This window comes from Orcinus orca, chromosome 18, assembly GCF_937001465.1.
Source record: "Orcinus orca chromosome 18, mOrcOrc1.1, whole genome shotgun sequence".
Taxonomy (NCBI): Eukaryota; Metazoa; Chordata; class Mammalia; order Artiodactyla; family Delphinidae; genus Orcinus; species Orcinus orca.
Genome location: NC_064576.1, coordinates 58,452,238 through 58,475,414, shown reverse-complemented (window position 1 = coordinate 58,475,414; position 23,177 = coordinate 58,452,238). Strand labels below are relative to the sequence as shown.

Below are 23,177 nucleotides of genomic sequence, written 5' to 3'. Positions count from 1 at the left end.
GAAGACCTAAGGGCCCTTACCCTTATCTCAGGGTATGTCTGCTTCTTTTAGGTATTGCCCACCTAATACCACATGCTTCTAGGAACTAGACATTCTTCTAGGTGCTTCTAGAGGAAGCCTCTAAAATATCCTATTAATGCCTTAGTGCCCACAATTTCTTTCAGCAAACAGTACTGTCCTGGAAAAATGCGTATGCTCTACCATTAACAAGGGGGAGAAAAAGGCCAGTATATGAAGTAGTACTGTGTAAAAATACATAGCAATATCTCAAAGAAAATATTTCAAAAGTTTAACAGTTCCCTTAAGGTGGGATTACTGGTGATTTTCCCCTACCTCTTTATACTTTCCCAAGTTTCTATGATGAACATGTATCACTTTGATAAACAGAAAGAAAAGTTCCCAAATTAAAAAAAAAATTACAGCAATGTTTTATTAAATTGGGAGACAAAAATGGCAAGGAAACAGAGGCTTCTTCCTGGACCTCACATCAAAGTGAGGAGTGCTTCCTCTCACTGTGCTTGTCTTGTAAATCTCTTTTTTTTCCTGCACTTTTTGCTCTGACCTTGACCTGTCTTACTTAGCATCTGAACTGGTCCCAACAATCTCAGCTTAACAGGTTTTATTATATAAATATGCTTTCTTTTGTATCTCCAAACATCTTAAGTATTGTCGACTTTCTTTTCTTCTAACTCTAGAAACTTCACCTGGGTTAGCTCTGCTGGGAAGCCCTTCTGCATGGTGAAAAGGACAAAGGCCTGACATAGCAGAACTTGACTCCGCCTTGCTCTCTCACCTGCTGTGACCTTGAACGAGTGACTTGAATACTCTGAGTCTCAGTTTCTCCTTGTTAATTTGCACTCTTAGATTAGAAGTGATAGAAGCCCAGCTCAAGTTGATTTGATGCAAAGTCATAGCCTCTTGGAAGCACTCACGGAAGGTTGGACTACCTAAGCTTCAGAAATACGGGATCCTTTACTACTGGATCCAAGAATGCAAACAGCAGAGTTTTCTCTGCTACTTCTCCCTGCATGTCATTTTTATCCTCTAGGTGTTTTCCAGGTTTTATGCCTTCTGTCTTCAGTCACCAGGAAAGAATTAAAATCCTGCAAGAGACTTATTGGTCAATTGTGAACAGGAGGGCTGCTCCTCAGCCGGGTGGGCAGCATCAGTTAAGAACCACATAGAGAGGGACTTCCCTGGTGGCACAGTGGTTAAGCATCCGCCTGCCAATGCAGGGAACACGGGTTCGAGCCCTGGTCTGGGAAGATCCCACACACCGCGGAGCAACTAAGCCTGTGCGCCACAACTACTGAGCCTGTGCTCTAGAGCCCGAGAGCCACAACTACTGAGTCCATGTGCCACAACTACTGAAGCCCATGAACCTGGAGCCCGTGCTCCGCAACAAGAGAAGCCACAGCAATGAGAAGCCCGCACACCGCAACAAAGAGTGGCCCCCACTCGCCGCAACTACAGAAAGCCCGTGCGCAGCAACGAAGACCCAACGCAGCCAAAAATAAATAAATAAATAAATAAATAAATAAATAATTTAAAAAAAGAACCACATAGAGAATGCCCTGGCGGTACAGTGGTTAGGGCTCTGCGCTCCCACCGCAGGGGCCACAGGTTCAATCCCTCGTTGGGGAACTAAGATCCTGCATGCCACGCAGTGCAGCCCAAACAAACAACAAACAAATAAACCCATACAAAACCTCATGGTATAGGATGCAGGGTTAGTTCCTAGAAGCACGTGGTCTTAGGCGGCAACCCCACGGGTGTCTACTACAAGTCCCTTCCTTATTGCATTTTGGTAAGAGCTTTTTGAGATAATGTATGTAAAGTTCATTACCTCCTCTAACTGGCACGTCTCCAATGCCTACTACATGATAAGTGCTTTCTAAGCAATGGAGGGAGAATCAGCAGAGAACCAAATAGACAAGCAGCCTTGTTTTAATGGAGCTTATAGTTCAGAAGAAACACTTGACTCACAGTAACCACTCAATACATACGGGCCATTAAGGTGGCCCATTAGCATGTGAGTGTGGGGAGTAGAGAGAGTTCTTTAGGGTGAAATCCTGCATACACACACCCACCCTCAACGGGACCTGATGTCTGCTAGCTGCCTGCCAGTGGAAGACGGAAGATTAGATAACCAGTCCCACTGGGGCCACTGCTGCCCCATCTCTCAGGTTCACTCAGGAAGAACTAGGAAGTCCCCAGATGCAGCTGTTGGCTAGAATTCAGTCTCTGGGACAGTCCCCAGCTGTGGCCTATGCCATATGGCTGAGCTGCATGGGTGACCCTAATGCAAACATGCCCCTGCCAGGCTCCCCCAGTACTCCCGCTGCCATCCCTTCCCTTGTCCTTCACACATTCCCAGTTGCTCCAGCCAGCTTATAATGCAAAGTGTCTGTGAAGCACTGGACTTCTGTAATGCGCGAGAGACCAAGAGGGCTAAGCTCTCGGAGGTGGGCACAGTTGCAGCACTTTTAGTCAGAACATCACAGGCAAGGCATAGCTCTTCCTGACTCCGTAGATACGGGTCTTAAACGTAGAGGCCCTGACACTGGTCCCTGCTGTCCCTGCTCAGGCTGTGAGTCTCGAGTCTTGTGCGCTCTGTGTGGGTTAGGACGAGAAGGCAGAAACGACATGTCACGGTTTTCCCTTGAATTCCTCAAAGCAGCTGCTCTTCTACCAGAGGTGGGCGGGACGTGTGGGGAAAATGGTAACACCGACCCGGATTTATGGGAGGTATAATCAGGAAGCCACTTTACTCCCTGAGGGTCAGATTCCACAGGAGGCAGCTGAGAGAGGACCAGACCCTGGGGTTTCACAACATGCGCCACAGAACCTTCAGGTTTCCTTGAAAACACTGCTGGAGCCACCAGCCGAGGGACAGGTGGAGACACCTGATGTACACCTGGACTCCACCATGGCAACTGATGGGGAAGTCAATCAGAAGATGGTTTGTACAAATTCAAAGTTTTAATGGCTGTTAAATCACAAAAGGAAGGGTATTTGCACCGTGCACATTGCGTTCACTTAGGGCGCGGTCAGCCGGCCACGCACATCTTATTGCACATACGAACAACGGACGAAGATCTTGAAGACGTCTTAGCCATACGAGGACTGCATTTCGAAGGAAAAAAAGCCATTTTACAAAATATTGAAGCCATTCATATTATACAGCCAACCGCAAGAAAATACTGAAAATCAATATCAAAAGAAATATTTTAATTTTGAAAAAAGAATCTCTCAAAACAAGGATTACAGAGCTTCATGTTGCCATATATACATGTTAAAAAAAAAAAAATTTCAGGACCCTGCATTCTCAATGCCCATCAAGGTGCAGTCACCTAAATTCCTATTTCTATAATCAACCTCTGACTGTCGCTTACACTGAATACGCTCTTTGTTCAGAGTGTTTTCTTTTTTACACCATTATGCTATTGGACAAAACAGGTATTTGTGCAGTACAGGAAAATATTAACATATATTTTAAACTCGGTTAAAGTGCACAGTACATTTGATAGGAAGTAACTGCTAGCTGCCAATCCAAATGACTATTTTCAGTAACCCCTCCCTCCTTGCCTAGACAGGAGGGCAGCCTTGGCATTGGCTGATGTAAGTCTGCGTTCAATTTCAATGCATACTGTCCTCCTGGTGTCTTTTCTTTTGTGTTCGCCTTTACATTTGGCTTATAACTTGTGGCTGCTGCTCTAAAAACCTACAATGGCTTTTCACAGAGGTGACGATGCAGTCAGCATTCGCAAGATTCTGAAAGACGAATTACTGGGCTGTCTGTAACTGCAGGGCGAGTGCACACGCACGTAACTGCCTAAGATAGGTGGTGTGTCTGTGAAGTCTTGTGACTCTCTCAGACCAACACGGACCCCCTTCCTTAGCTGGATTTTCTCTAGTCGTTGCTTTCTCTGAACTTGCTCCCTCCTGGGCCACTCAGCCTCACGAACGCTACTTACTTCACCTTCTCCTGAGCCCGCCTTGCTCTTGCACGCAACTACTCCACCAACTTACTGACTCACTCCCGCGGTTTCACACCAGAGGCTGTGAATGTTGCCGTGTTTGACGGACTAGTTTGAAAGCCACCAACTAAGCTGCAATAAAATAAGCACGTCTACATCTCAGAATAGTTTCCTCCTTTAAAACGGGCAGCTGCAAAAAGTGCTGGTCTCCCGATCCAAGTCCTATATACCTTCAGTTAATTCTTGACCACTCTCCACCGAAGCGGCCCTTAAAAAACTTCTTGGTTAAACGATAACCTTTTTCTCATCTCCACTTTCCTATACCACTTCCTTATTCTCTACCTTTGGTGCTACACTTTTAATTACCCGAGTGACAGTGCAAAATTACACTACAAGACACATGACGCCAACACTTGTTACTTCTTCATGTTAAAACGTGAATGTTTTGTGCATAGCATAGTAAGTATGAACCCAAAAAAAAAACTGTTCACATTTTATCTTCAAGTTTAATATGTCTTTTTTTTTTTTCCATCACAGCTATTTACAAACAACCTTGGGGTGCTCTCTTGATTTCTGTCAGTTCATTATATCAGGGGACAACAGGGCTGCTGGAATGTAGGAAGCTGGATGGAATGCAGAAAATATAAATAAGACCAATGTTCCAGAAACCAAAGTATAAATAACGCCTCCCCCAGAAAATAGTTCTTGTCACAGAAGCACCTGCTTTTTGCTTAATTTTTTTTTTCTTTGAGTCATATACACCAGAAAACATGACTATGGAGACCTAGAACTACTTGCACACCAAAGAGGATAGAAAATAACTCAATATTTATAATATTAAAATAAAGTGTTTAACCACAAAAAAGCAGTAATAAAATAGTTTCCTAATTTACAATTTGCATCCAAAGGATGAATAACAACTCACTAATAAATAATATTTATATAAATATTTTGTATGTCGAAAATAGTTTTTTTAAAAGGCAATGGTCTCAAGAAACTTCTTGAAAAATTTGGTGGCAAAAAACCTGACTGCAAGTTCCCCTCCCCACCCCCCCCAAAATACACATTGCGTTTGGTTTTAATAAAACAAATGCATCTTGCTGCAAAACGGCTGTGCTTGGTGTTTTGGTAATGGCAGTGGGTGAGCATGGAAGGGATGAAGGAGGTTGTAGAAGGCATTGATGAGCTGCTTGGTCCTTCACAACCAGCTCCCTCACGGGGTTTTAGGCAAATACCTGTCAGGTCTTAATGTCAGAGTCAGTTATGAAAGGTAGAAAATCTTCTTTTGTGTCCTCCCGTCAATTCAACTAGAGTCGGGGAACTGACAAGCAGTGAGTGGGAGGTTGGAGGGGGCAGGTGCTGAGAGGAGAGTTTAGGATCTCTGACCGGAAAAACGTCTGAGCCACGACCCAAAGGAGAGGAGTTGGTCTCATGTGAATAGAGCCTTTGTTACAGTTACATCTAGCAATGCTTGAACGGTGATGCCCACTTTGACCAGGCCTTTCTCTTCAAGGATGTGATGGGGCAGACACAGTTTTTCCTAAAAGGAAGAAGAACAAAGCATTGATTTTTAGATGACTGGAATCTAATTACAAAATCTCTGAGATACCGCTGACAGGAGTTAAGTCGAGCTCTGAAGTATGCCTATCTAATCACTTCAGACTGTGCTCTCTCCCTAGCTTTCAACTCATTTTGCAAAGACCTTTCCTGTGTTTGCAAAGAAAACAATGATTTTCCACAAGTGAGGGTTGTTCTAGAAAGACTTCCAATCATCCTGAAATGTGCAAAAGAGCTAAACATTTTTTAAAAACCTTGACACTAAATAAGTGAGCTACATACCGTCAGCTGGAAACCACCCACCAAGAACATATTAGCTTATATTCTTATATAGCAAAATTTCACATAGCCTCTCACACATTTTAAAGGAACTTGAATACTCATTTATACAGACCACACACCATTCTACTGACCATAAATCTTGATTTAGTTCATTTTATTTCCTGTGATCTCTGGAATGGAGGCATGCTTTCTTCACAGTTTATGAACAGCCTTGTAAATAAGTAATTTTAACCACAGCATTTAAGAGCCTCCCTTTTAAGACTCTTTTATAAAACTGTCAAAGACACAAATATCCTGCTACTTTCTCATACTGTATTTTTTCTCTTGGGAAATGTCCAGCACATACTACTCAAGGAAGATAACCAAGGCGGCTCACTCCCTGTGTGTGGCACCCTGCACGCTCAACCACCAGTTTACAAAAGAGCAAAAACAAAATAATTTTACACTTTTGTCATTTGACCCTGGTCTGATACCATACAAGGGAATCTCCTTCCAGAGTGTGTCTCCTTGGCTGGGAAACAACTCCACAGCAAACACTCCCTCTCATCTACCCAAAGATGGTGTGTTTTCCACAGTCCAATAACCACTGGTCTTAAGGACAGTTGAAATTGGGAGCTGCGTCAAGCCCCAGGCGGTGGACACAGTGTTTAACACGAAGCCAATCAGATCTCCGATCAGCACTGCTTCCTTGCAGTTCTCCTGCTGGAGGAATCAGGTATTCCTGCTGCATCAATGCAGGACTCTCCACTAAGTACCCCAGATGCGGGTACTGTGCTCTTAAAAAGGTCATCCAAAGACACATCGTGACATCTCCAAGAACCTGTTCCACAACCTCGAAATGCTGGTGGGCTCTACGCTCGCAGTCTTACCATCCCCCATCCCTCCCACTTCCCTAACTTATGGTAAATTCAGAGTATCTCAAACTCTGACTCCAGGCCTTGAGAAATGGCCACTTGTCAATATAAAACAGCCGATTCTTTACAATACAATTTTAACAATTATTTCAAGCGGCTGCTGTGTATCAAATAGGATTATCTTGTCATCAGTGGTGTGTTGAGGGGAGGCAACTTTATGCTGCTTGCCAACTTAGCAGCCAAACGTCAGCCTGAGAAAGAATCGGAGGTTCTGTCTGAGTTGTGAACAGGGCACTAGGCCAGGATGGACGGTGCTTCCTCCTTCTGCCGCAGCCAGAGGTCAGTGTGTACCCTTTCCTGACACCTTCTGCTTGCCATGGGCTTGTGAAATCAGCCGAATTTCATTTCATTGGTAAGGCTGGTCCCACGGGGGCAGCGATATATTTTCCTCATTCTTATGGCTCCCACAGCACCCCAGTAGGATATTATAAATGGCTGCTAATTATGGTTAAGTTCCCGGTACAAGGTATTACTTGGGGAAAAAAATAAGTCTTCACTTTATACCACATGCTAAAATCAATTTGAGATGAGTTGAAGAGTTCAATGTTAAAAAACGTCCACAACATTCCTCCCAATAACATATAGATACGTATTTAATATCTTCTCTGGTAAATGGATGGGGATGAAAAGGTGATATAAAAATCACAAAGGAAAAGATAAAAACAATTGATCACCTGAAAGTATACAGCTTCTGTGTGTCAAAAAAAAAAAATTAAAGGATAAACAACAAACTAAAAAAAATTATTTACGTCAAATTACAAAGGGTTTTATATTGACACATAAAAGCTCAACAAATCGGTGAGAAAAACACTGAGATCAATAATGCAGCATGACTGGACAAGGAACGTGAATAGAAATTTTAAAGCAATAGATTTGCCCAAGGCATTCTGAACAAGGTATTTTGCTTCTTGACCTGTGTTCCCCTATGTTTAGTCACAAACGTTCCTGAATTCTAGAACTAAAATTTGCACAAAGCCTAATCGCTGTGCAACATGGCTTTGAGGGGGCTATCCTGAGTCCTGCTTGAGCTGTGACATGTCTCCACTGATGAGTGGTGGGTCCGGTGGTCTGCAGAGTTGAGTTTCCATGCTCGAGGTCATGCTTGGGAAGGGCTGGGGCTCCAGAGAAACAAGGATGGGAAGATACTGAGGCCTTAGCCTCCTGCTGACAGGACGTTGGAGGTGTCACACACCGAGTCAGCTTAAGGTCATCCCCTCTCCCAGGCATTTCTCACCTCCCTGGTGTCCTCATTCCTAAACCAGGTGCAGAGTTCAAAATTCTCCCTTCCACCCTTACAGCTTGTGACAAGGAGTAAATAAAAGACATAAAAAGGTATCCCTTGCATCCTTTCTGGCTTTCTCTTTTAATTCAGACTCTAAGAAGCCCTGAGGTGCCCTCAGATTACATTATAGGGTTGGAGGTACCTACGAAGACTAGCGTCAGATCACAGAAACCATATGAAAACACGGCAGTTGTGGCTGTTCTATCACAGGACTGGGAGGGAGACTGATGGGAATCATGACTTCGGATGCTGGTTGACAAGACAAGCAAGGGGAGCCTGCCAGAAATACGGAGAGGCTTTGAGGATGGCTAGAAGGCCACCTCCATCACACTAGTCCTGTCGCTGCATATCCCATGGGGGAGGGGATCCCTGAAGTGAGCTACAAGTTGTGATGGGGAAGGAACTGCTGTGGATTTATAGCTTGATGGGAAATGACAGAGAAGGGTCACCTCACCTTGTATATAATGGATCTAAAGGAGAGAGGTGAATATCTACACTGAGTTTAAATGCATCACGATTTCATTGTTAGAGGAGATGAGTGGCTTTCATTGAGAATGCAGCAGCAGACTGCTCTAGGATACCCATGAGCTCCTTTTGTTGTGTTTCTTCTTAAAGCACAGAACAGAATCATAAAGCAGTATCCTGCGTAAAAATATTCTGAGCCCCCTCTGAAGGACTTGTCCTGTCCTTCGCATTGTTTCTCCAATGGCGGAAACAAATATTCACTCTTACGCCCTCACCCACCCCTCTTCTGAGCCACAACAAGCAGGGCTGGAAAAGGCAGGTAAGCCATAAAGACTAAATTCCAACTTCGCAAGCCTTCTGGGGGCACCTCCTACAGGCCTGGCACCAATGCTGTGGATTTGCATTGGTCTTTTCTTTATGACTACTCTGCGAGGTAGATACAATATCTCTACTTTGCAGAGGAGAAAACTGAGATGTAGAGAGTTTAACTTTGCTCAAGTCACACAGCAGGTAAGTACTGCAACCAGGATTTGAACTTGTGTCTCATCTTACAGCTGGGGCCCCTTCCACGACATCATGCTGCTTCCCGTAAGGTCCTTGACCAACCAGCGAGCAGGTCCTGTCTGTGCCCAGGAGATAGGAAGAGGCCCCTGGCCCCTCGGAGTCCTCTCCAGGCCAGTCCCACCAAATTCAACGTCAGGTGGGCATCAGAGAACCCTCAGCTCGGGGAAGGGCGTTAGCTCTGTCACTTAGCTCATTTGGTTTCTCTTCACAGTGAGGGCCAGACGTCTTGTTCTGGCGGCAAATGCCTCATGGGAGCAGGCAGATCGCCATCACCGCCTGGCTCTCCTTCTTCTATAGTTTCTTACGCTCTCCAGCAGTCACAGGCCTCCTGCCAGGCCACCGCTAGACAAAATAAAGTCACCCATGCAGCACTCTTCATGTTGTTCAGTCTGCTTCTAAAATGTAAAGTCCTGGCACTAACGGATTGAACCTTAAAACAAAACTGTCTGCATCATTTTCATGTAAGAGAACTTCAGTTCCTGCTTTGCCGTGTGAGGGCTCCGAGGGGCAGCTTCTTCCGATGTGAAATGCAGACCATGTCAACCTCTTCCAGACAGAGAGGATTTCTTGTCACTCTTCATTTGATTCTCTGCTTTCCAGCCGCGCTTTCTAGTCCTTCTTTCTAGAACATTTATTCTCTACACACAACTACCCCTTCTCTCACCTCCCTAATCCATACACCCTTCACCTGGCTATTCCTACACATCTTTAAGGCCTCAGTGCAAACATCACGGTTCTAGGAAGGCTTCAAAGATCACCCACTCCCATCAGGGTTGGGCCCCCTGTCCACGTGTTTCATACACAGAATCTTGTATCTGACCTATCACAGGACCTTATCACATTGAATTCTTCTTTATTTGTCCACTAGATCCACTACACAGGGTCCAAAAACCTGCAGGCCGATCCAGCCCATAGTCTGTTTTTGTAAATAAAGTTTTATTGAGACACATTTACGAGTGCCTGTGGCTACTTTCACACTACAGCAGCTGAGCTGGGTAGTCCTAACAGAGATGGTATGGCCCCCAGAGCCTAAAATATTTACTGGCATTTTACAGAAGAAGTTTGCTGACTCCTGATTTTTGAAGACAGGGTCACGTGTCATGGTCACCTTTTTATCCCCAAGATGGGGTCTTGTACAAAGGGTGCTCATTCAATATGTGAGGAATGAGTGAATGAGCACAGTCATAAACAAAATCCAGTGAAAAAGCAAGGAACCGGGCCCTCATGGTCTTAAGGAGAAAAGCGTACATTCTATTATATATACCTGATCGTTTATTGAGAACTAATTTCAAAATCTGAAGCCTAATTTTAAAAACCTAATCTTCTGAAAGAAAATCACATTAAAATATTTTTCACCTCATCCGGAACCACTTTCAAGCTCCTGAAATGTTAATCTACTGTCCATGACTTTTACCCTGTAGGTGAAACGCCCTTTTTCCTTATGACAGAGACCAGCATGGATTATAGAGAGATAACCCTAGCCACTATGCCCTAAATTTAATTTCTCACTCACAAATAACTAGTATCAGGATAAAGTGCCTTTACTTCTCTACTCATTGATGAAACTCCTACTCAGCTGTCTTGCTTTTGAGCTCTGTAGGGCCCTTCCCCCCAGCACTGTTTTATATGTCTCTCCCCAAGTACAATGAGCTGCATACGAACCACAAATCCATAACGAGAAGGAACTAACAGAACTTACTTAGTTGTCACCTATTTTGGCAATCCTGACACGGAGTAGCAAGTTGCTACCAATTGGAAGAACTGGAGAAAGAGAACTTTCTATTTCAAATAGATCTTTCTATTTCAAAAAGAATATGTAAATAAATGCTTGGTAATTTTTATCAGGCATTGTAAGTACTGGAAAAAAAGGTCTTCCTTGTGAGAGGAAGATTTAGTATGCACATATAAATCACCCAACCACCTCTCAGATGACAGGTGGGTTGGCCGAGTATCCCTAGTCACCTGGCAATGGCAGGCATCATGCTAGCCTATGAGTCGGTGTGTGAGTACCCTGGGGAGGCTTAATAATATTCTGAATAGAAATGAATAGCCATGGACAAGACAGTTCATTCCAAGCTTTGCCTAAAGGGCTAAATTAACTGTGCTCTGCTTGTTACCAGACTACTTGATGAAAAAATACCACCTAACAGATCCCCAGCGGAGCAACGCATTAGGGTACAGATACACTAATGACATGAGAGGTGAAGGTACATCCAAAAACTACTTTGGATGCCAGAACTGAAATATGAACATGGCCAAAGAACTATGTCAAGTCAGCGCTGAAAGTTAAATCTGATCTCCCAGGATCGCGCTCCTCAGTTTTCATTGACAGAATTTTCTTTCAGGTGGTCACCCGGTAAGTCTTCTTCTTCCCCTGTGCCCCCCACCCACTTCAAGAAGAAAAATCCAAACAGCTGGACAGAAGTGCTGAGCGCGGCTCTGGATACACACAAATTAACGTACTGATGGGCCCATAAAAACCTGGATCTGTCACCCAACATGTGTTTATTAAGCATCTTATGGCTCAGGGTGCTCATCAGACATCATACAAAGGGATTTTATTGTGTTACAGACTGAAGAGTACAAGATAGCACCAAAGGCAATTCAGTACATCTGCGGGTTACTTATTACACAACTGACGTTAAATAACTTCCGCATACTCTGTATTTCACCAATCAACCCAAAACCAGGAGGGAAAAGCTCAGTGAACTCAAGATATTATCATGTAAAGAATGTCTCCTGTTAGAAAATCTCATCTGATTTACCAACAAAGGATCTTTATAAATATATTCTTCTAACTATGTGACCTTTCCACATCCTCAAGTCCCCTGGATTCATGGAAATGTTCAGAAAAATAAAATTATCTTCTTAGTAGCCATCTAGAAAGACTGTTTCCATGTGAGTAAACTAGAAATTTATCTTGAGGAAGTGAACTCCATCATCTCCCCCCCAACACCAATTTAAGAAACAATATTTGGCAACCAGAGGTAAACAGAAGCACAGGGGAGTCTGTCTTCACCTTGGAGCAGGGCCGTCTCATATTATAAAACGACATCCCAGAACCAGGAATATCTTGTCCTAGATAAGATTCTAATGTCTTTTTTCTTTAATGGCAAACTGATCACATTGCTCCGAAAGCAGATATAGTTATTAATATATAATCCTTTAAGCTTACTTAAACATAAAGGCAGGTTGCTAATGTCACTGGAAATCAAAGGTTAAATGGAAATTTCAAGTCACCGAAGAAACTACATTCTTCTAAAATAAGAGCAATCTTATTGGTTCCTGTCATAGTAACCCCAGCCCTAGGCCCAAGAATGTTCCATGACTCACGGCTTTATTTGAAAATAAATACTGTCAAATCCATCACATTCTAGACCTGAAGTTATGATGTGATGTAGCAAAAAAAAAAAAAAAAAAAAGCGAAATGACCCATTACATTATTTAAAAATAGAAACCCTTTTTGGAAAATGCTTTTCTAAGAGCCTCGGTCAGAGTAGACCAAAGAAGGAATAAATAGAACTACGCAGAAAGAGTGGTGTGCCGTGGATCCTCCAGGGGGCACTCTGACTGCGCCGGATCCTTCCTCCCCAGCGCCCTTCTGCACAGCCCTGTCTCAGGCAGCAGGGCAGAGGGGCTCACTCAGGGTGGAAGTGGGGGGTCACCCTCCCTGGTGCCCTTCACAGCTCCTGCTGCAGGAAGCAGGGAGGAAGCCAGCTGGCTGGCCAGCAAAGGAGTCATTCTCCAGATGGTATTTTTCAACTTGGTCAACAGCGGCATTATTAAAGATCGTTATAGACCAAACTGGACCCCCAGTGCTGGCTTTCTGTCTTCCCTCTACAGTTAAATCGCCCAATCCTGAATTAGGAGTCGACTTAAATACTGACCCAATGGCAAGATTTTCATACGCTAAATCCCCTCTGCTCCTGTTCTGGAACCTTCTTCGGCTCTACCCAGGGCAGCAAAGCTCACTGGGAGAGAGAAGAGGCACTGCAGAGCACTGCTGCTGGCACTATGGGGATGAGGAGGCAAGAGGTGTGGATACACTCTGTCCTCACTGTTTCTCAGCAAGTGAGAGAAACTATCTAATGGGAGCTGCTTTCTACAAAGTTTGTGCTTCTGGAAAATCTGATGTGGAAACGTTCGGCTTCAAAACTCCAGAGATTACTGAAGAGATGACAGGGATGGAAGTTTGCAAGGCAAAGGCCCAGAGGGAGGAAGGACCCTGTCGTGGAGCAGGGCGACAGAGCAGAGTGTAGGGATGCACACGCGGGCATTACGCAGACAGAACATTCCAGCGGTAAGTGATATATATCAGCACTACAAAGAGAATATGGACAAGACAGAAGCTTATAAGGTCCCTGGAGCGGAGGGCAGAAGTTGGTTGTGGGGCTTTCTCCCCGAGTGCCAGCAGAGTGTCAACAGTCTTTCGAATGTGACGAAAATCCAACTGCAGGATGTCATACGGAGAGCAGAGGTCAGCCTATTCCGAGGGCAGCCATCAGAACAGAAAGAGACAGTGCATACAATTAAAAATACACAGAACAACGGCTAAAAAGAAGCACACATTTTTAGTTACTAGCAAATGGCAAGAGTAACCCCTTATTTCAAGCAGGTAAAACCCGTTCCACCACAGATTGTTTAATTAATTACAAAAAGCAGCATACCCAACACAGTCTATGCAAATAGGACAGAGAAATTCCTCAGCCAGATCTCACTATCGAGGAGTAGAAGGTTCTGTAACTAATACATCCTTCTGGTATTCAAACAGTTTTAATATTTAAGTGGTATCATGAGTCAGCAATGGCATAAGAATAAGAGCTTTGCACCTGGGACATTGAGGTCTTCACTATACTAAAGGGAAAAATACAAACTTAAAAATTGAATCCCCACCTTTCCTCACCATTCTCTTAGTGCATTTTTTACCCTGGTCTATGAAGACTGAATATAAAGTATTTCTCTCCGAAAGGTTATACATGCGCCTCATTTGTTTTCCTTTTAGGATTATTGATAAACTCTGGGGAATGCTAGTTTTAATCATGTGCCTACATGTGCCCAAAAACTACATTAAATTTCACATTTTTACAACTGGACATAAACCAAAAGTTTAGAAGAGGCTTCTTGGATCTGCAGTTAGAATAAAAGTACATTCCTGCATAGAGGAATTGTGTAAATTTCTTCACCACTGAACAGGTATGTGTAGGGGGAGGGGCGGGGACAACAGGCCTCCGCGTTTTGTCTACTTGACAGTCACCACGTAAGGAGGCAGAATTCCTACTTTATCAACTAAACGCACAAATAAGATAGTCCTATGAGTTGACCTCTGGATGCCTACTGCTATCAGGAAGTAAATGGTTTTCTGATACCCTGAATTCCTGAACCAGAAATGACCGCAGCTTCAAATTAAAAATGATTATAATTGCTATGTCAGTATGTACCAAAGTTCTGGCTTTGTTTCCAAATGAAACAAGGATTGAAAATATCTGTGATATATTTCATAAATGCAGCTTTATGTCCAAATTAGGCAAAGCATTTAAAATATATATATATATTATATATTTTATAATATACTTTGCAACAATATTGCCCTTTGTTTTAGCATCACTGCTAAGCAGATGCAAATCACAGAGCAGCTGAAAGATGATTCTAAGATAGAGGTTCTGTCTTGCACGTATCTTCTGCAGTTAGCTTGATGCCCTCTGGTAAAGAGGGATAATCAATGTAAGTGCGTTGAATAAGATTATAAACCTCCTAATCTGAAGTTATGAAGGTAGAGATCCTCTTAACAAAAGATTTTTTTAAGGATATTAATAAATCATGTTATATCTATTCAGACTGTGCATCTTTTCTCAGCGCATTTAGAGGAATCAAGCTACCATTGTTATTTTCTCAAGAATTAAAACAGCTACACATAGAATGGATTTCACTGTGACAGAGATGCTGATCAGGAATTAACAGATGGGGAAACATCTAAGAGAAGGAGTTTTCTATTGCAATAAGAATTTTCTATTGCAATGGTGTGCTTAATCAGTGAACTCTGAGCAAAACAGACTTAAGACAGAAGGCATATGCACACTAAAATGTGATTGTCACCAAAGTGGTATTTCCATGTTAAAAGCAAATCATTTTATCTCCAGGATATATTTCAATACATTTCGCAGAACCCTACGGAAAAGGTCTGGTCTGCTCCCCAGCAACTCCATCAAAGAACTAAGAATTAGATTGTCTGCAGTTTCCAGTGTATCTATTCAGAAGTACACTTCTCGCATGGGTAGGCAACACAGACCATTCTTCTCAATCTGGAAATAATTTCATGATGCCACAGATTCTGGGCTTTATTCAGATTAAAGTGGGTAAAGCTTAGACTCACAGTCTACAGCGGGTGGTTTAAATTAAATCACGATCTCTGAAGAAAAAAGTATGGGTCTAAGATTGGCTGGGAGGCAAAATCTGAAGCTTCATAATGTGTGGAGTGTGGGCTACTCTCTGATTCTACCCCCATCACACAGCCCATGGCCGTCAGATCAGTCCCTCAAGGATGCTATGATGGGAAGCCAGGGCTGAAGTTGCCAGGGGAAACTGGGAGTTTTCTGACCCTTGTGCTTTCCAAATTTCAGTCTTAATAAGAGGGACTTACAGATTATGCTTTATTTTTTTCTTATAATTAAAATAGGAAAACACTAAAAAGGAAGGAAATTTAAAGAGGCCAAATTTCACCATGTATTTACAGAGCATTAGTAATTATTGCAAGGCATTTAAAAAACATAGTTAATACACTCAGAGTCCCGAGAGGCAAGTGCAGATGCTAATTCCCGTTACAGTGAACAGAAATCACAATCGCCAGAAGTTAACTGATTCTCATACAAGTCAACACAAGAGTGTGTGACTAAGATTACTATTAAAGATTAACTCAGGTTCCCCAAATACTACAGATAGAAATAAAAATGTACACAGATCTATCAAAAGGTCTAATTTACAGGCATTCTGAGTATAATACAGACTAAATTCTAAGAAATTTAGAATATATTGTTTATTTAAATTTGATTTTGAAAGGCAGTATGCTTATAAATATTGTTTATTTAAATTTAATTTTGAAAGGCAGTATGCTTACAAAGTATTTTTAATCTAAAATGTCATAGCACAAGAATGTTGATGGTCATTCTGAAAATGTAAAGCCCTAACTGACAAGGTGTAATTTGGCAGAGAGAGGAGCAAGGTAGGAAAAGGTTTCCAGAGTTTTCTCCAGATATATAAGAACTAATCACCAATTTTATGCACTTAGTAACTCTAATAAGCTAATTCATCTAGAAATGCAATTTCAAGCTCTTTGAAGATGCTGCTTCGAGAAAGTATTTGTTCTCAATCATGTACCAATGTCAGACCACTGACCAGAAGTGGCTCTACCACCAGGAGACACACAGGGGGCAAGGATTCTTACATGAATGGTGATACACACCTACTAACCACTGGAGATGACTGGTCTTACAAGCTAGAGACTGGCTCTTCTTAATGCATTAGGGATTTAAAATTTTACATTAATAAAATAATAAGTTGGTGTCCATCTGCACCTCTGATCATCCAACCTCGGAAGTAACCAATGTAAATGGAAACTTAAAATAAATCTTGTAATAAGAATCTCACCATCCCCCAAAAGTGTTTATTAGTTATGACTTAAACTGATAGATACTAAAGTCATTGATTTGGGGGAAAAAAGAGACATAAGGTTCAAAGAGGCGAAGGAATTCGTATCTCCTAGTCTCAAGATTAAAACAAACAAACAAAAAAGGTAGCTTCAATTTACAGAACGTCTTTCAATTTAAAACTTCAGATCATTTACATAAACTGTCCTAAACCCTTACAACAGGTATAAAGCAGGAAAAGTTTTGCAAGTACTTTCAAAAATAATATCTCCTTATAAAAGTCAACAGAATACAAATGTGAAAGGCACTGAAAAGAAGACTCAGCCATAATTCCACCTGTATCAACGCAATCATCGTTAGCATCTCAGTGTACTTTAGGATTTTATTTTTAACTCCATCTGGCAGATGCAGAGGCTGGACACCAAGGGACCTGTCCTTGTAGATACGGAAGGAAAACCTTCCACCTCCTACAGTCTAGTGAGGACCCCTGGCCTCTGTGCTATCCGGCAGGCAAGAGCCCTGTACAGCTGATGGAGCTGCTGCCCTGACCCTCCTCCCAATTCCTCTCTGGAGACAGTAATGAACAGGAGAGGCTGGGCAGCTAGAAAACAAGGTGCATTTCTATTCCATGTCCCTTCCTCCTCTAAACAGGGCAAGTCTGTTAAATTAAGGACCTTGCTCCTTACAGAGGTTGGAGGCCAAGGCTACTTATTTAACATCAAGTAGACAGACAGAGACCAGGGGGTCTCCCCTCAGACAGAGACCAGGGAGCCTCCTTTCAGACAGAGACGTCAGTGTCTCCCCTCAGACAGGGACGAGGGCAATTTTTCTCAGAAAAATACCAGGCTGTCTCCTCTGAGAGGGAGAGACCAGGGGATCTCCCTTTAGAAAAAGACCAGAGTGTCTTCCCCTCCAAAAAAATCAAAAAATAAAATCAAGGTGAAATACTTCCCCGGTGAGTAAAAAAAATATATATCTATTTTCTAATACTTTTGATGCCTCACAAATGAGAGATTTCTCTCGACCTGAGACAATACTAGTAAGAGCCCTAAAACAGCCCTAAATTTGGATCAAACTGGAGACCCCCAGTAGCCAACTGTGAATCCTCAACGTCAAGATCAGGGGCCAGGAATGACCAAGCTGACTCAGAAAAGCAAAGGAAGCCTCAGTATGTCCGCAAATAGCCTCAGGACCCCAAGGCTTCATTGCAGTCAGATTCCTGGGTGATACAAAGAGTATATAGAGAAGAATTTGGAAGCCCGCCAAGGGTGAGCCTCTGTTCAAGGTCAAGCTGACGCTTGCACCGGAGGTCAGAGACAGCTGCACAGTCTGACCACCGACATCAACACTACAAGGGGCCATGGGATGGTACCAGCAACATCACCTGACCCCCAGATTTTCCAGGCGTGCCTTGAGGCACGTGGGGTAAGTTTCCTGCCTCAGAGGAGCTGATGGGGGAAAGCGATCATGGCGCTGCGGGATGGAGCTGAGCGTCCATGGGCTGTCAGCTCAAAGAAACCTGAAGGGTCTAGTGATTTTCAAACTATAATTAGCAACAGGACACTTTTCCCCCAAAGGAACTCTTAACTGGAAAGCCGATACGTGCCACACGGGCAAAGGAGAAACTGCCGGGGCTGAATCAAGGGGGGTGGGAGTGATCTGCAGCCCCGGCTTGGCTTCCGAGAGAATCAAGGGGCTCTGGAGAATGGGGTTTAATCTACTGCTTAAGTCCAACACCTGCAGTTTGCAGAGCGGGGAACTCGGACGCGGAGAGCCCCTGTATGTGCCGGAAAGAAGGCAGGCGCTGGACGCGGACGGACCGGGGTTCGAATGCCAGCTCTGCTGCCTCCCAACTGCGGGCATGAGCTTAGGAAATTGTGTAATGTCTCTGGGCCTCATTTTCCTCAGAGCATGGTAATAAAATATTGGCCTCCGAGCCTCAACCGTGAGCGTTTGAGAAGATGATGCAGCTGCAAGAAGGTCCCGGCTGGTGGTTCACGGCTCCAGGCTTTAATAGGCTTGCCTCAGGTCACATAACCAGTTAACAGCACAGGTGCGGCTAATTCACCCCAAACCGCGTGTCCCTCGCTCTGCTCACATATCCTCCGCATTCGCCCTCATGCCTCTCCTTCCAGGTGGCAGTCGCTCAGTCTGTCCCATTAGTTGAAGAACTGGCCCCAAACAGAAAAACAAAATCAAAAACAAAAAACCCCAAGGAACCGGAAATGGGCAGCAGAAGTGACCCAGGCTGAAATAACTACCTGAAGAGATATTAACTCTGCCACCAGAAAAGGAACTGTCTGGGGCTGGGGCGGGGTGGGGGGCGGCATTTCCGATTTGTTTTTCAGCATCTGCCCTTGGTATTCTCATCAGCAAACCTCTACCTCTTCCCAGGATCCCTCACAGATGACAGCAAATACGCCTGCTGTCGCCCTAACAGAATTTCTCCAGAAACCCAACGCCGACTTCTGTGATGTCAACTCCTTTCTATAGGTGGCGTTGACTGCCAAGTCCTGTCTGTGCCCCTGGACTAAGAAAGGTATAGATGTAGCCTCATCCAAACGTCAGGAATAACAGACAGAGGTCTAGAGTCGCCGTATCCATCTACTCTTAGTGCCTACTCCGACCTTCTGCAAACAAACTAGGGCGCTTACACTGTGTGCGGTTCTGAATGCAGCCAATTCGAAGAAGCCACATTTATAGGGAAGCCACTCCACTGGGCACACAACAAAATGCTTCATGAACCTTGACCAACCCTGAGGCAGGTACCTGGGGACTTCTAGAGAAAATATAATAAAAACCATAACAACTGGAACAATTTTAAAATCGCTTCCTTCCCATCGTATTAATTTATATGTCATCATTTGCTCAGTGACCACATTCCACCCAGATGAACCTGATAAAACTGAGTAAGCTGCCAACCCTGACTTTGGGTTGTAGTTTCAAACTGTAGTTCTATTACAAAGGGCAACAAACTCGGGCTGAGAGCACAGCTGCGACTTCTCAGTCTCTACAGGATGATTTATCATTGTCAGTTAGCTATTTAGCTTAAAATAATACAGAATTCCAGATCTCCGTGACTTATCGGTGTGTGTATGTAGATAAGTTAGGGATGGAGAAGAAAGCAGGGCAAGCTTGCAAATTAGGAGGAATTCACTAAGCTGCCGGGAAATCAGTGAGTATTTTGTTACCCAAATATTAAGCTTGAAGCAAAAAAAGAAAATGTAACGTTAAAGGTCCTCCGCTTTTAAGTACCAGGCTTTTAAAATGTCTGACTACAAGGGGAGAGTTCCTGCAACTAGAATTGCAGTGTGCCACATATATACTCAAATCATCAACCATCTTAAGTAGTGGAAGAAGGGGTTATTTCCACCCCTCCCCCAACTTAGTATCGCATTCCTAGATGAAAACATTTCCTCATTTCCAACAATTTATGACTCATTTATTCCAAGAGATGAAAGCACGTTCCTTTGAGTATATATAGCAAGTTTTGCCAGCTGCACTCCAATTGCAATTTCTGGTTTTCCACTAGAATATTCCTCCCTTCCTTTAACATATCTCATTAAAGAAGTTCAACTGCTAACCAACGAACAGACTTTTTCTAGTAACAATGAACTTAATGTGACTCTAGTCACCAGTAAGATGCTACTGGATTATCCATCAGTATGGATATAGATGTACACACAATCACACACATACACAATGCAAACTTGAAAATCACCTCAAATCTTAAAAATCGTTTCAAAAATAGCCTTAGTGATATATCTCTTACTAAGCATAGTTAAGTTGGAACACTGGCAAAAAAGATGATTTACTTCTTGTAATTTCAATTGTCTCCGGAATTATCAGTTGCCTATTAGTGCCAGGGGCATAATTCAGATATTATGATAAAATTTTCTCTGCATTTTGATGCTAATTTAATTTCCTGTTCCTCACTTTAGAAGGAAATCATAATTACCAATCTTTACTCACAATAAATGGTTAAGGGCATTTCCACGTCATTTCGTGTCATCATAAGCCAAGAAAAATGATGAGTTTTAAAATATCACAGGGGATTGGTCGTAACTCATCAGCGTTTCTGAGTACAGACACAAATAATTTTACAATCTGAAACTCGGTGTGATAATTTTGATTCACACATACTTATTAACCCATGACGGAATCAAATCATTAAAAATGGTAGGCGCATGAGAATTTCACAAACATCTGAAGCCAAGAAATGTATGGGCAATAGTAAAATGCACACATACAATACAGACACACAGATTAACATTGCTGAAAGACATGTGGATTGATCATAAAGACATTTAGTACCTTATGTAAAGATTACACTCTATTTAAAAACGAATTTGAAAGCTTCTTTTAATTGGTACAGTTTTGACTTAAAGATGTTTTAATAATTCTCTCCTTTTCCTCAAATAAGATTAGAAGCCCACCACTTAACTCTCACCTTCAAATGTCACCAAGCTGAAAAATAGGAAGGAAGGAAGGAAGGAAGGAAGAAAGGGAGAGAGAGAGGGAGGGAGGGAGGGACGGAGGGAGGGAGGGAGAAAAAGCCTTACTCAATTCCAATAACTAACTCCTATCAGTTAGTAGAACTACATGAAAATGGAATTCCTTCATATACTCAAAAAGAGTATCTCATGATAGAGTTTGTAGTTACTTTATTCCTGGAACATTAGAAAAGACAGAAGAAAATTTTAAGAAATGTAGTTTCTGTCTATTTCCCTTTATCACAATGATGAAAAGCTTGTCAACTTATCCCCAAATTCTGAGTGAACTGTCTTTTATCTCCCTAAGAAATCATTTTATGTTACTGATAGTAAAGTCGTCAGAAGAGCCAGATCAGCTGTCTTATCTGTCTGAGGCTAAGGCTGGGGCTTAGCTTGCGAGAAAGAAAAAGTAGCAAATCATTGCTGGGCTGGCTACAGGGAATTGCCAATTGGGTCTACAGTGGACTAAAGGGGAAAATGTAAATACAAACAGTTAACAAACTCTAAAGCAATACACAAACATTGTTATTATGAATGGTTGTGATTAATGATAACAATAACAATAATTATAATATTTTCAATGCTTATTATTTTGAACTACATACCCCAAACCTACAAGGAGTGCAAATCAACAAATCAGTGGTCAACTACAGGTCTACTGTGCTTAAGAGCTTCGGATAGGGAAAAATCATTACCTCCAAAATTCTACCCTATGTAACCCACAGAAGGCTCAATGAAGCTTCAGCAATTTCTGCTCTTTGTGAGGAGAATCAAGGTAACTAAATTTTTTTTTTAAGTTTGGAATTTCGCATTTATTTCAAAACCTTAAAAAAATTATATTCCCCTTTTCTTCAGAATTGACCATACCATTTTAAGCCATTTTTATTTCACTGCAATAGAGTAATTTAAACTAAAATTTTATATAACTTATTCAACATTATTCCTCAAGAAAGACTGAGATGAAAAAGGATGGACAAAGGTGTATATCTATTCAGTAGGTTCAAACACATACATTAAGTAAAATCTTTACTCAAACATAGTTACTGGAACTAAGTTTGACGTTACCTCTGGTACTCCTAATTTTCGGCATGCTTCCAGAAAGTTTTCCACGTTTCTTCTGCATTTGGCCATGCTAAGTTTAGGCTATGAATGCAAATATTCAGAAATAAAGAATTACTAAGAGAAATACTTGTAATAACAGGTTAAATTTTAAACTTTCTAAATGGCAGAAGTACTACACGTTTATTGGGAGAAAAATAATACATAAGCAAACAGAAGACAATAAAAAATTATCCAGAAACATTCACCTAAAGACCTGTTAATATTTTGGATTATATTCTTCTAGACACTGTGTGTGTACACAAAGACATGCATATATACACATAGATATGTGTTTATATGTAGAATTTCTGCATACATGTATATATGTATATACACGTGTGCAAGATTTTCTGCACATGTGAATGTATATGTGTGGATACACACATACACACACACACAGTTTTTATGAGATCATACTGTTGTGTGACCTGCTTTAGTTTACTTAAAAGTACACCATAAACACCTTTTCCCATCAGCAAATATATTTCTATATGAAGGGTTAAATTCACCAGGCCAATGACTCTCTTTCTCGCCAAAGCAATCGGTTTTATTAGAAAGCGGGTGATGCTGCAAGGCGAGGAGATTTAGAGGCAGGGTGGGGAGCAGGAGTAGAGTGAGCACCTTGTGCAAACACGGGCGTGGACAGTGTTTGTAAGGCAATGTTACACAGACTGCAGATGGAAGCGGGCTCTACCGCTACGCCATGGCTGGGTCTGGTCAATGGGAGCTCAAGATGCTCAGAGAAGAATTTCTGAGAAGTGGACATTTAGAAACATTTCTAGAAAGGAAAACTACAATATAATAACATAAGCTAAAATACTTCACAGTTGTTCAAATGGATATTAATGAAGAGTTTTAATGACTTGGGGAAATACTTAGGTTTTCATAAATTTTAAAAA

The 23,177-nt window shown here is 42.3% G+C and overlaps 1 protein-coding gene across 10 annotated transcripts in view; it reads right to left on the bottom strand.

Annotated features, from left to right (window-relative positions):
- Positions 1-3,210: 3,210 nt before the first annotated feature.
- The window catches only part of LRCH1 (leucine rich repeats and calponin homology domain containing 1), a 189,071-nt gene continuing 169,104 nt past the window's right edge, over positions 3,211-23,177 (bottom strand). For 7 of the 10 annotated variants that reach the window (XM_049701045.1, XM_049701046.1, XM_033436804.2 and 4 more), the window contains 2 exons: positions 22,243-22,320; positions 12,447-13,527 (listed from right to left, as the gene is read on the bottom strand). In XM_049701045.1, the coding sequence (XP_049557002.1) occupies positions 13,321-13,527; positions 22,243-22,320 (285 nt within the window). In that variant the 3' untranslated portion in view covers positions 12,447-13,320. Of the gene's footprint in view, positions 5,521-12,446; positions 13,528-22,236; positions 22,321-23,177 lie in introns of those variants that run through there. The other 3 variants (XM_004274587.4, XR_007473034.1, XM_049701047.1) reach the window with 3 other exon arrangements.